The 14282-nt window shown below is 36.5% G+C and overlaps 1 protein-coding gene across 1 annotated transcript in view; it reads left to right on the top strand.

Moving 5' to 3' along the window:
* Positions 1–14282, top strand: part of LOC123538529 (uncharacterized) — a 194074-nt gene that overhangs the window by 10653 nt on the left and 169139 nt on the right. The window contains exon 2 of the mRNA XM_045322688.2: positions 9217–10598. Within this exon, the coding sequence (XP_045178623.2) occupies positions 9266–10598 (1333 nt within the window). The 5' untranslated portion in view covers positions 9217–9265. The remainder of the gene's footprint in view (positions 1–9216; positions 10599–14282) is intronic.

The raw sequence follows: 14282 nt of genomic DNA, 5'->3' as shown, positions 1-14282 counted from the left end.
CGTCACACCTTGGTTAAAGTTTTGCATGCAAGTACATATGGCTATCATTTCAAGACATATAACGATAGCTTTGAAACTTATTTTTTCTTTTTCTAGGTCAATTACCAACCTCACTGGGTCAAGTCCCATAACTCTGACATGTATTTTGAGCAAATTATGCCCCCTTTTGGACTTAGAAAGTCCTGGTTAAAGTTTTACATGCAAGTTACTGTCTCCAAAACTAATGCAGATATTGAATTGAAACTTCACATGTGTCTTCGGGGTTACAGAACTAGTTGATAGCATCAAGTCCCATAACTCTGACCTGCATTTTGGCCAAATTCCTGCTTCTGGGACAATAATTCGAATAGTCGAGCATTGGCTGTCTTATGGACAGCTCTTGTTATTTTGTTTATGTATCTACTGATGCTGATGAAATTCACAAAAAAGGATTACATAAATGAAAAGAGCAGGAAAAATTACATTAGAGCACCAGATTTGAAAAGAAAACATCAAAAACTAAAAAAGATACATAAACAATTATGAAAAAAATATCAAAATTGGTTGCGTCGTTTCGCTATTGCTTATTGTTTTGAAAATGTCTCTTCATACTCATTAATTTGGTGAAACTTCATTGAAGAAATAACAAGTTTTAAAAAATGGTTTGGGGTTGCTACATTTACAAGCGATCTGCCTCCAAAACTTCCAGTCGTAAAGTGCTCTCTGCGCATTTGCAATGTAAGTAATGAAATTTCTAGGGAGAAGCACTTATTTACTGTCTGGGTTCTTAGAAACGCTTAACTCTGCATATTTGTACACATTCTTTTAGGAAAAGGACACCTAAATATTCCAACAGCGTGTCAACAGCCTTGACATCCATTCCACAACGCTGCCACGCATCTCTCGATCTTTGACTTTTATTTAAACATGCGATAAACCAATGACAGCTTTGGATGTAGAACGCGTGACGTATTTTGTCGGCAAAATTATTTAGCTCAGCCTTTACATGTCATCGTTGATTGAAGTAATTTGGCGAGGTAGTTATTGTTGTCATCAGAGAAATGAAAATCATGTTTCACAGACTGAAATAAAAGGCAATGACAGACGTTGAATGAAAAATACACATCAGTTATAAATTTCACGGCAATGTTTTTTTAGCTAAATCACGGAAGTTGCCATTTTAAAATTATATTTTGTAATAAAACTTTTGAACAAACAACTGATGGGACATCTGCGATAATTTACAAGAATTTTTAAATCATGATCGTAAATTGATTTTGGCAAATTCACAAAATAGCAAATATGATGTTCACAAATTCAAATAAAAACTGCATATTAACTTATTAGCCAAATTATCCATTTGTTACCCTGTCCGTTTCAAAAAATAATCTTTAAAATCATTGCGCAAATAACAAATTTATTGCGCTGTGCATTTTATGAATTGCGCAGGCTTACAAAGCTTGCGTAACATCCAGCGAAAGACAAAATATAGTTCCAGAACATACTGCTAGTATTTTATAGAGTGGGTACCTCTGAAAGTATTGGAATGTCTCTTATCAAAGAGTTTACCACATCGATGAAATTAAATTATGACAGCTTCATTTTAAATGACCCGAATAAGATATGTGCAGTATGTTAATTCTTCCGCGAGACTTTGCGGATGAATCCTAACTACATTCTGGACACTTGTTGGCGAGCACGCGTGACCTGTTTATAACAACGCTTCTATGACTTTGCATGGGTTGAATTTTGCAGTCAGTAAACGGATAAATTATCGGAAGAAAAAGCTCTTACTGGTTTGTTTAGTTACTGCTGATATAAAAAATGATTTTATTTCTTATTTTTCGAGAAATAAACAAATCGGCGAAATATTAAATTGTATTTTCTTGTAGTTTTTTAAATCGAAAGTAGATCGTAAAGGTAATTTAACTGTAAACTTCAATGTCAGATACTGCCAATTGCTGCTAAATGTCTTCGTATCACCACAATTTGTAAAATATATTGTTGAAACTGGAGAAGAGTGTAATCGTATCCGAATATAATATTTTGGGTAAATATTGAGCTGTGTTATGAAATTTTAACGTTCAAGTAACATGCATGATAGATATTATTGTAGCAGAAATGATTCTAGAATTTATTTTTATTACACCTACATATAATCTGTATCAGACTCATATTCTAGTCCTGAGGCATGATCTGAAAGTAAAAAGAGGAAGTGACGGTCATACTTTGGATATTGTAATACTAGAAAGAATTTAATAATAGGTAATATTTAGAAATTGAAACAGAAGATTTTCAGTTAAAATCGCACCAAAGGCTGTATCAAGGGTCTATATATTCAAAAATTTCTTGTGGTAATACCCCAAACCCTACTTGCAGGAAGGGGTATCCTCCAACACCCTTCCCCCATATTGCCACTTTACAGTTTGATACATTTGTCCTTTTACCACCTGCCGCAATGCCCATTTCAAAATCTGACTGCAATTTAAAGCGGAAAGAAACACCCCTCCCCACACCCAACCTGCTACCGACCACGTAAAAATGGCTCAAACATTTTTCTGCCCAGTCTGGGCCTGTCTGTCTACATGAATCAAAATGGATAATTGAAAGTGGATGGACTTCGGGATAACAGACATGATTTTTAAGGGATTAACAAGTCTGAAATAGAATAAATGATAGTTTTAACTAAAAAAGAACTGCATCTTATTAATATCGGTTACACTGTATATTGACACTCAGCAACATTTACATACATGTATCTCTAAACGCAAAAGTAAGTATACTTTAAATTGACATCACTTATAATATGATTGAACAATACCTAACATATGACAAGGCTATCGCCAGGCCCATCATAATATCTGTAAAATATCAGTTCTTTCGTCCATCTGTTACAAATTGTATGTGGCAATCCGCGCTGTAAAATTTTAATATTATAAATTGTCATATTCAAATTTTATCATGTGCGAATATATACCAGCCGATAATTGCCTCTTTTGGCAATGCCGGAGGCAAATGTTTACTGGAAAAATATATAAAGTCATGGCAGGGTTCCCATGGTCAGGGAAAAGTCAGGGAAAAACATATTTTTTTCAAGGTCAGGGAAAAGTCAGGGAATTTTGTAATTGGTAAGGGAAATTTAGAAATTGGGCAAAAGTCAGGGAAATTTAGAATTACAGGTTGAGGGTTTAGGAATCAATCTGTGAAAAGCAGAAAGAATGTAATAAAAGGCTATGGCAGTTTCTTAAATTTTAGTTTAAACCTAGCACTTTTGCAAATATTTTAGTTTGCACTATAAATTATTCTGTATTTCATATCTAAAAATTACAGTCTATCTATCATTAAGTCTGTTAACAAAACTAATGTAGAATTTTAACAGAAAAATTAAAGACTGTAGAACATAATTTTATTAAACAAGCTTATATCCCTTCTGTTTGCTTTGAACAGTGTCATGTTTTACAAATGCAATATGAAATGTGTAGTCCTGCATAGTTGAAAAGTTATATCATTGTAAAATGTACTGACATAAAAGCCATTTAACAGTTACTGTTCTTTTCTGTCAGTTAGGCTTGCATGGAAATTTTATTAAGAAATGCTGAGGAAATTCCAGCGTTGCCTGGTTAAGATTTATGATTAGATCAGCTTTTCTCCTAAACTATCAAAGGTATTGTGTTAAAACTTGCAACACTTCTTCACCATCAATAGCTGACTCTGTACAGCAAGAAACAACTCCATCCTGCTTTTTGCAGGAATTGTGGCCCTTTTGGACTTAAAAAATATTATGTTTCTTGGTTATGTTTTGCGTTTAGGTCAACTTTTCTCCTTAATGGCCAAAGCTATTGCTTTAAAACTTGGGGCATTATTCACCATTAAAAGCTGACTGCACAGCAAGTACCATAACTCTACATCGCTTTTTGAAAGAATTTTGGCCCCTTTTGGACTTAAAAAATCATGGGTAGGACAATATAGAAAATCATTGGTAGGACAATATTTCTAATATATAGAGACAAAAATATCAGAATGATGAGTGTCTGCACCCAAAAGATGGTGCTCTTGTTAATCATATCAAATGATGATATGTTTACATATTACAGTTGTAGCAGTTTAGTTAATTTCAGGTTTTATTTTTAGTGAAAATATTATTGTATCCCCCGACAACAAAGTTGTAAGGGGGGGGTATACTGGTTTCAGGTTGCCTGTCTGTCTGTCTGTCCGTCTGTCTGTCTGTCTGTCTGTCCGTCTGTCCGTAGACGCAATCTTGTGCGCACCATCTCTCCTTATCCCCTTGACACAATTTAATGAAACTTCACACAAGTGATCAGTACCAACAGTAGTTGTGCATGGGGCATGTTAGGTTCTTTTAGAAAAAAAATTTGCAGAGTTATGGGACTTTGTTTTTTTTTGTTACTATACTATATACATAGACACAATCTTGTGCGCACCATCTCTCCTCATCCCCTTGACACAATTTAAAGAAACTTCACACAAGTGATCAGTACCAACAGTAGTTGTGCATGGGGCATGTTAGGTTCTTTTAGAAAAAAAATTTGCAGAGTTATGGGACTTTGTTTTTTTGTTACTATACTATATACATAGACACAATCTTGTGCGCACCATCTTTCCTCATCCCCTTGACACAATTTAATGAAACTTCACACAAGTGATCAGTACCAACAGTAGTTGTGCATGGGGCATGTTAGGTTCTTTTAGAAAAAAAATTTGCAGAGTTATGGGACTTTGTTTTTTTGTTACTATACTATATACATAGACACAATCTTGTGCGCACCATCTCTCCACATCCCCTTGACACAAATTAATGAAACTTCACACAAGTGATCAGTAACAACAGTAGTTGTGCATGGGGCATGTTAGGTTCTTTCAGAAAAAAAAATTTGCAGAGTTATGGGACTTTGTTTTTTGTTACTATACTATATACATAGACACAATCTTGTGCGCACCATCTCTCCTCATCCCCTTGACACAATTTAATGAAACTTCACACAAGTGATCAGTAACAACAGTAGTTGTGCATGGGGCATGTTAGGTTCTTTCAGCGACAAATATTGCAGAGTTATGGGACTTTGTTTCTTGCTAACATACTATGTACATACAGTCTGCATATGCAATCTTGTGCGTACCTAATCTACCAAACCCTTGCACACAATTTAATGAAACTTCACACAAGTGATCAGTACAAACCCTAGTTGTGCATGGTGCATGTTACATTCTTTTAGATAAATATTCTGCATAGTTATGGGACTTTGTTTTTTGTTACTATACTGTATACATACAGTCTACATAATTATGCAATCTTGTGTGCGTCAAATTGCAATGTACTGTGTCAGTGCATGCGGGGGGGTACATTCATCACCTTTAGTGATAGCTCTAGTTTATTCTATACACCAAGTTCAGAAATTTTTAATTTTCGAAAGTAAACTGGCATGTCCAATTGATTTCATGTCTGATCTTATATTATTATTTTTACAATGCAAACTGAACTACTGTAATATAAAACAAAACAAATAACTTCTAAATATATTGTAGCATACATGACTGTTTTATTAAGTCTGCAAGGGACCTACCATTTTAGTGAAAAAATGCTATTTTCTAAAAAAGTCATATGAATAAGGGCAATTTTTCATAGAATGTCACACAGTCATTTGAACTTACTCAGTAGTAAAACCCAAGAATGGTCATAGGTAGTCTTTCAGTGAATAATATGGACCTTTCTTATTGCCTGTTACATCTCACTAAAATAATACAGGGTTTGTTTAACTTGAACGAGTTTTATTTACACTATTGTTTTCATTATAACAAGAAAGGTGGTAAAACTTAGCTGATACGGAGGATTGAGGTCAATATTTATAAATCTATGCCCAGCTAAACTTCTGTGAACACGGAGCATTTTAGTCAGGGAAAATTGGACTTTGGTCAGGGAAAAGTCAGTGAAAAGTCAGGGAATTTTATATTCTCTGCTTTGTGGGAACCCTGCATGGGCAGTATCTTAGTGTCAGCTGTCCAATTGTAGTTTGTACTTTCAACATTTTTATTTCTGCGAACCACTCTTCAATTTTAGAGAAATATATTGGGTTTAAATACTTGTATAATGTCAATCAAAGTTTTACTAGGCATCGACTGAATGTTCATTTCATTTATTGTAGCAAAATCTCTTTTTAGTTGGGGAAAAAACTAAAAACAAACTGAAACTGGTAGACTATACTGTCAGTACATCAATCATTAGCCGACTCAGGCCCTTCAGGATTTTGATTTTCATTTGTCACACATTTTCGCAACCCCAATTTCCAAATAATTTTGGTTGTTCAAAGAAGACCTACCTTTAATTCAAAATAAAATTGTCAACATGCAGAATACAACAACATGTATATCTCTATTAAACTCTAATCTTGCATCAAACTGTTCTTTGAATTATAAAGCCCTTTTATTTGAAATATAATTCCAAGCCCCTCCCCCCCTACAGTTAGCTGAGAAGTGACTTATACTCATCAAAGATGCACCCCACTATTTCACAGAAACACACCAGAGGCCACCATTTCATATCTGTATTTCATAATTTCCTCCCCTCATCAAGGGGAGACTAACCCCTCCTTTACCTCAAAATTTAGACCTAAATATGCACCAGAGGCCCCCCATTTGGGCCATTTCATACCTATATTTAAAACATTTCCAGGGGGAGAGCCTCCTGACCCCCCAATAAAAGTTTAAAAAACCGAATGATGAAATAAACTATAAAATTAACAAATGCAACATGTACAGTGTGTTGGAGAATACACCCCTGCACCCCCCCAAATGCGTCACTGATTTCGATATTTTGTGGCCAAAAAAAAATTAGGGCCAGTCTCAGGAAACCCAGTTTAATCCTGTAGGAAACATTAATTAATAAATTATTTATACTAATAGTAACAAGCGTTCTTGAGTTATCATCCAGAAACCGTTTAACTGTTCCAGGTCACTGTGACCTTGACCTTTGACATACTGATCTCAGAATCAATAAGGGTCATCTGCAGGTGATAACCAACCTCCCTATCAAATTTCATGATCCAAGGCCGAAGCTTTCTTGAGTTATCATCCGGAAACGGATTGGTCTACATACTGACCGACATCTGCAAAACAATATACCCCTCCTTCTTCGAAGGGGGGCATAACTAGCCATTTGTCTGTAGTAATACTTAAGCAACTTAGTGTTTTTTCTTGGGATCAAAGGATTAGAATGATCAACTTATATTTTTCTTTAGTGTCTAAGACTTGATTTGTACTTATGCTGAATTCGTTTGCTGCAATATTATTATTATTATTATTATTATTATACCAGATTTATATAGCGCCCTTTTCATGATCAATTTCACATTCTAAGGCGCTTTACATAGTTCAAATGCAGCCACACAGGGCGCATAATTCATCCTCTACTAGTACAGACACAGAGCGATCTGACCAGAGGGACAGAGTGAGACAAAGCCCCCACCACAGAGAGATCAGAAATCAGATACAGGCTTGTCAGGCTAACTTAGCCTAGATCGTTGCGAATAGACAGCCTGGTTCTTTAACGTGCCCAGTGTATAGCACAGATACATGCAAGGATTGCCTGGGTTTCTGACCAGTACACCTCTAGTTAGGTGGGAAACACTGAAAAGCGTTTCTGAAAATTCCCGAGTAGCTGCCAGGGATCGAACCCCCGACCTCAGGATTGGAACAGCAGTGACTTATCATCGCCACTCTGGATGCAGACTGGATTTGAACACAACTTGTATTGGCATAATATCTCAGTTCCTTTTGAAAACTGACCAGATCCCATCATGAGTTCCAGAGTTATGGCCCCTTAAAGGGCCAAAATTTGCTATTTTTGAATAGAATAGAGACCACATTTTGCAATCAGCTTTAATCAAACTTGCACACAAGTTGTATTGGCATAATATCTCGGTTCCTTTTGAAAACTGGCCAGATCCTATCATAGGTTTCAGAGTTATGGCCCCTTAAAGGGCCAAAATTTGCTATTTTGGCTTTTGCAGCCATATAGAGACTTCATTTATGGTTTGATTTGATACAAACTTGCAAAATATCTTCAACAACAGTAAGTCTTGGATTCCATGATGACTCTGTCAGAACAAATCATACGTTCCGGAGTTACGGCCCCTGATTGACCCCTGAAAGAGCCAAAATTTGTTAATTTTTACCTTGTGAACACAATAGAAATGATATTTTATATTTTATACACTTACACACAACTTAAGTTGCAATAAGATCTGGGTTCCTTTCGAAAACCAGCAAGATTCCATCATGGTCTTACTACCTCTGAATGGGGCAAAATTTTCTATTTTGGCCCTTTCAGCCATATAGAGGTTTCATTTATGATTTAATTTGATACAGACCTGCACAGAATGATAAGCTTGATGATCTCTAGACCTTGATCGAAACTGGGTCATGTTTGGTCAAAAACTAGGTCAAATCAAAGGGAAAGCTTAAGTTAAAAACCTAGAGGCCTCATTTATGACCATATCTTAATGAAACTTGGTCAGAATGTTTATCTTGATAATTTCTAGGCCAAGTTAGAAACTGGGTCATATGGGGTCAAAAACTAGGTCACCCGGTCAGATCAAAGGGAAAGCTTGTTAACAACCTAGAGGCCATATTTATGACACTATCTTAATGAAACTTGGTCAGAATGTTGATCTTGATGATTTCTAGGCCAAGTTCAAAACTGGATCATACAGGGTAAAAAAACTAGGTCACCCAGTCAAATCAAAGGAAAAGCTTGATAACACTGTTCATTTGATATGCATGAAACTTGATCAGAATGTTTGTCTGCATGAAATATCATATGAATTTTTATCTGGGTCATGTGGGTTTAAAAACTAGGTCTCAAGGTCAAATCAAAGAATAAGCTTGTTTACACTGTAAGGGGCACATTTTTGATTTTATCTTCATAAAACTTGGTCAGAATGTTTGGTATCATGAAGTCTTGGATGATTTCAAATCTGGGTCATGTAGGGTAAAAAACTAGGTCAGTTCAAAGAAAATGCTTGTTTACACCCAAGAGGCCGCATTTTTTGGTCCAATCTTAATGAAAATTGGTCAGAATATTTGTCTCCATGAAATCACTAGGTAAAATATGTTTACACTGTTATGGTGTGTTACTCAGGTGAGCAACCTAGCGCCATCTTGGCCCTCTTGTTTGATCTTTAGGATCTACATTGTTTAATATTTCTTTTACCTTCATTTCAGTTATTTGTGCTTTTGGCGAATTTCAAGTTTCTTGTTGTACACAGATGAGATGGCAGGCAAGAACGAGAGAGCAGCAACTCTACCATCTAGTCTACGTCATAGTGTACCACATACTGAAGAAAATGAAGGGTTCTTTACAAAACTTAGAAAGAAATTTAAACTAAAGAAAGGGAGATACCATGTGGATGTGAGCACAGGAGAATGTGAAAATATTGCAGCTGTGTCTTTTAAAAAGCGACACAGTCGTGAAGTTCTTGATATTGAATCTCCAGATAAAACATGCAATCCAAAGTTAGAAGAACATGGTTCCTCAAAACAGTCAATAAAGAAACAGGTTGAAAAGAATTCTTTAGGTTCAAAAGGCAAGGAAAGGAAGTTGTCAAATCCTGAAACTTACACAAGAAATCTGAATAGTTCAGAAATGAACACCTTTCAGAGAAGTAGCTTTGGTGGCAAAACTAAATCTACAAATGAATATAGCCCTCTTACATATGACACCAAAGAAAATGTGACAGACAGGTCTCTCAAATTAAGAGAAAGCACTCTAAAGAATGATTGTGTACTTCATGATGACAGTGCCATAGATCTTGATACTGATGTTGAAAAAGTTGCAAGTAAACCTGAGAATACAAATCCTAACATTGGATCATTTGATCCAGGTTATGAAAAACTACCAGAAAGGAGACTGGATAACAGTATACAGAAAACAGATTACACAAAGAGAAGTGACTTTGATCCTAATTATGAATCTGTTCAGGAAGCTCAAGAAAATAAGGTTAAGACTGAAAGTGAAATTGATCCAAATTATGAAAGTGTTGATGATGTAAAAGCAAGAATGCAACAAGAAATACCAAAAGATGAATATTTCAATATAGAAGATGATCCTGGATATCAATCTGTTAAAGGTGTGAAAATGGTGACACCAGAGAGAGATACAGGTGGTTTAAGGTCACCAAAAACATACAGCATTAATCAGTCTATTGAATCATTAGATGAACCAGGATATGAGTCTCTTCATGATGTAAAGAAGAGAATCACTGAACAAAATTTTGCAAAGTGTGGTAGTAACATTTCTGTAGGTGATCATATGGCATCAAAAACTGGTGAGTTTTCTCTCAGTGTTAGCGAGGTTGATGATTTCAATGATTCTGCTATTGGTTCAGTTCCAAAAACTGATTGTTTGCCACAAATGGACTTTCCTGAAAACAGATCAGTGTCTGGAGATACAAGTATCGTGACATCTGAGATTAATAGTGGACTACATGCCTTTGCAGAGGCAGCCGTCAGTCTGGCAGGTTTTGCCACAGCATTGACCGGATCTGGAACCAGCAAGAACAGTGGATTTGAAAGCAAAGACAGAAGTGTAGAGTTGGAACAAGGAGGTATGTTCTTAAATAAATATACAAATATACCAGAATTAGTACAGCAGTCATTTCATAAATAATAAATAAATAATAAACGCTATGTTTGTTCTATTGTAGTTCGATCCAGATTGAAATTGTGTATAAACACTGTTTTGATCCTAGACATTTCATGTCGAATTAATATGCAGAATTTAATTAATTTTATTCACGTAATAAAGCATGGAGTTTTATGTTCTATTAAAGATTCAATTTAAGTTTTTTTTAAAAAAAACCCACACAAAATGCCCGATATGTCCCAAAACTGCCTCCAACAGTTATTAGTCCCCTACTGGTTGAAAACCAGTTTTGGGGACTATAGGAATGTGCTTTTCCGTCATTCCGTCTGTCCATCCGTCCGTCTGTCCGTCCGTCCGTCCGTCCGTCCGCAGTTTCGTGTCCGGTCCATAACTCTGTCATCCATGAAGGGATTTTAATATTACTTGGCATAAATGTTCCCCATGATGAGACGACGTGTCATGCGCAAAACCCGGACCCCTAGCTCAAAGGTCAAGGTCACAGTTGGAGGTCAAAGGTCAACAGGGCTTTTTTCCTGTCCGGTCCATAACTCTCCCATCCATGAAGAGATTTTAATATTACTTGGCACAAATGTTCCCCATGAGAAGACGACGTGTCATGCGCAAAACCTAGACACCTAGCTTAAAGGTCAAGGTCACAATTTGAGGTCAAAGGTCAACAAGGCTTTTTTCCTGTCCGGTCCATAACTCTCCCATCTGTGAAGGGATTTTAATATTACTTGGCACAAATGTACCTCATAATAAGACGATGTGTCATGCACAACTTTCAAACCCCTAGCTCAAAGGTCAAGGTCACACTTAGCAGTCAAATGTTAACATAGCATGAACAGGGTCTGTTTCGTGTCCGGTCCATTACTCTGACATTCATTAAGGAATTTTAATATCACTTAGCACAAGTGTTCCCCATGATGAGACGACGTGTCATGCGCAAATCCCAGACCCCTAGCTCAAAGGTCAAGGTCACAATTGGGGGTCAAAGGTCAATAAGGTTTTTTCCCTGTCCGATCCAGAACTCTGTCATCCATCAAGGGATTACAATATTACTTGGCATAAATGTTTCCCATGATGAGACGACGTGTATTGCACAACACCCAGTACCCTAGCTTAAAGGTCAAGGTCACACTTTGAGATCAAAGGTCAAGAGGATTTTTTTCCTGTCCGGTCTATAACTTTGTCATGCAAAGCAGGATTTAGATATCAGTTGGCACAAATATTCCCCTGGATGAGACAACATGTCATGCGCAAGAACCAGGTCCCTAGGTCTAAGGTCAAGGTCATATTTAGAGGTCAAAGGTCAAATTCAAGAATGACTTTGTACGGAACATTTCTTCTTCATGCATGGAGGGATTTTGATGTAACTTGGACCAAATGTTCACCACCATGAGGCACCCTTGTTTTTAGAATTACATCCCTTTGTTGTTACTATAAATAGATTTTATTGTAACTTTTTTATTACTGGCGGTAGAGAAAAATCGAGACCACTTTTCTGTGGTACAGCATGCATGTTACATCCAATTTTTAGGTGTATTTTGACCTATCTCTACCTGGTAAAGAGTTTCTTGTGGACTTATATTATATAGATTTTTTTTTTTTTTTTTTTTTTTTTTTTTTTTTTTTAGCTCACCTGTCACAAAGTGACAAGGTGAGCTTTTGTGATCGCGCGGTGTCCGTCGTCCATCGTCCGTCCGTGCGTCCGTCCGTGCGTCCGTCCGTAAACTTTTGCTTGTGACCACTCTAGAGGTCACATTTTTCATGGGATCTTTATGAAAGTTGGTCAGAGTGTTCACCTTGATGATATCTAGGTCAAGTTCGAAACTGGGTCACATGCCGTCAAAAACTAGGTCAGTAGGTCTAAAAATAGAAAAACCTTGTGACCTCTCTAGAGGCCATAATTTTCAATGGATCTTCATGAAAATTGGTCAGAATGTTCATCTTGATGATATCTAGGTCAAGTTCGAAACTCGGTCACGTGCGGTCAAAATCTAGGTCAGTAGGTCTAAAAATAGAAAAACCTTGTGACCTCTCTAGAGGCCATATATTTCAAAAGATCTTCATGAAAGTTGGTCAGAACGTTCACCTTGAGGATATCTAGGTCAAGTTCGAAACTGGGTCACGTGCCTTCAAAAACTAGGTCAGTAGGTCAAATAATAGAAAAACCTTGTGACCTCTCTAAAGGCCATATTTTTCATGGGATCTGTGTGAAAGTTGGTCTGAATGTTCATCTTGATGATATCTAGGTCAAGTTTGAAACTGGGTCACGTGCGGTCAAAAACTAGGTCAGTAGGTCTAAAAATAGAAAAACCTTGTGACCTCTCTAGCGGCCATATATTTCATGAAATCTTCATGAAAATTTGTCAGAATGTTCACCTTGATGATATCTAAGTCAAGTTCGAAAGTGGGTCACATGCCATCAAAAACTAGGTCAGTAGGTCAAATAATAGAAAAACCTTGTGACCTAACTAGAGGCCATATTTTCCATGGGACCTCTCTAGAGGCCATACCCTTGAATGGATCTTCATGAAAATTGGTCAGAATGTTCACCTTGATGATATCTAGGTCAAGTTTGAAACTGGGTCACGTGCCTTAAAAAACTAGGTTAATAGGTCAGATAATAGAAAAACCTTGTGACCTCTCTAGAGACCATATTTCTCAATGGATCTTCATGAAAATTGGTCAGAATTTTTATCTTTATAATATCTAGGTCAAGTTCAAAACTGGGTCACATGAGCTCAAAAACTAGGTCACTATGTCAAATAATAGAAAAAACGACGTCATACTCAAAACTGGATCATGTGGGAAGAGGTGAGCGATTCAGGACCATCATGGTCCTCTTGTTTTAAAGATTAATTTCCCTTTGTTGTTACTATAAATAACTTACATGATAACATTTTTATCAGCCAAAAATCATTAAACAATATAGATATAATTTATCATGGAGATAACAATTTTTATAATCAGCCAAAAATATATTCATATGAAAACAAGTATAGGTTTTTATAGGGGCCAAATATTATTCGTCCGAAAATGATTGGATATTCAGAATCATGTCCAAAACAAGCATATCGGTATTTAAAATCAGTGTTAAAAATGTTAGTTGTTACAATATACCTGACAATGCTCTACAACATGGATTATATATCAAACTATGTCTCCCCCCAACTGGGGGAGACATAATAATAATTGTTGTTGCTTTGTCCGTCCGTCATACTTCATTTCCGATCAATAACGGAGAACCATTTGACCTAGAACCTTCAAACTTCATAGGGTGTCGGGGCTTATGGAGTAGACAACCCCTATTGTTTTTAGCTCACCTGAGCACGAATTCCTCAAGGTAAGCTTTTGTGATTGCCCTATGTCCGTCGTCGTCCGTCCGTCGTCGTCAACAATTTGACTGTTAACACTGTAGAGGTCACAATTTTGGCCCAATCTTAATGAAACTTGGTCAGAATGTTACCCTCAATAAAATCTTGGAGGAGTTCGATATTGGGTCATCTAGGGATCAAAACCTAGGTCACCAGGTCAGATCAAAGGAAAAGCTTGTTAACACTCTAGAGGTCACAATTTTGGCCCAATCTTAATGAAACTTGGTCAGAATGTTACCTTCAATAAAATCTTGGACAAGTTTGAT

Source organism: Mercenaria mercenaria, chromosome 18 (assembly GCF_021730395.1).
Source record: "Mercenaria mercenaria strain notata chromosome 18, MADL_Memer_1, whole genome shotgun sequence".
Classification (NCBI taxonomy): domain Eukaryota; kingdom Metazoa; phylum Mollusca; class Bivalvia; order Venerida; family Veneridae; genus Mercenaria; species Mercenaria mercenaria.
Note: the sequence above shows the minus strand (reverse complement) of the source record. Positions and strands in the feature narration are given on the sequence as shown.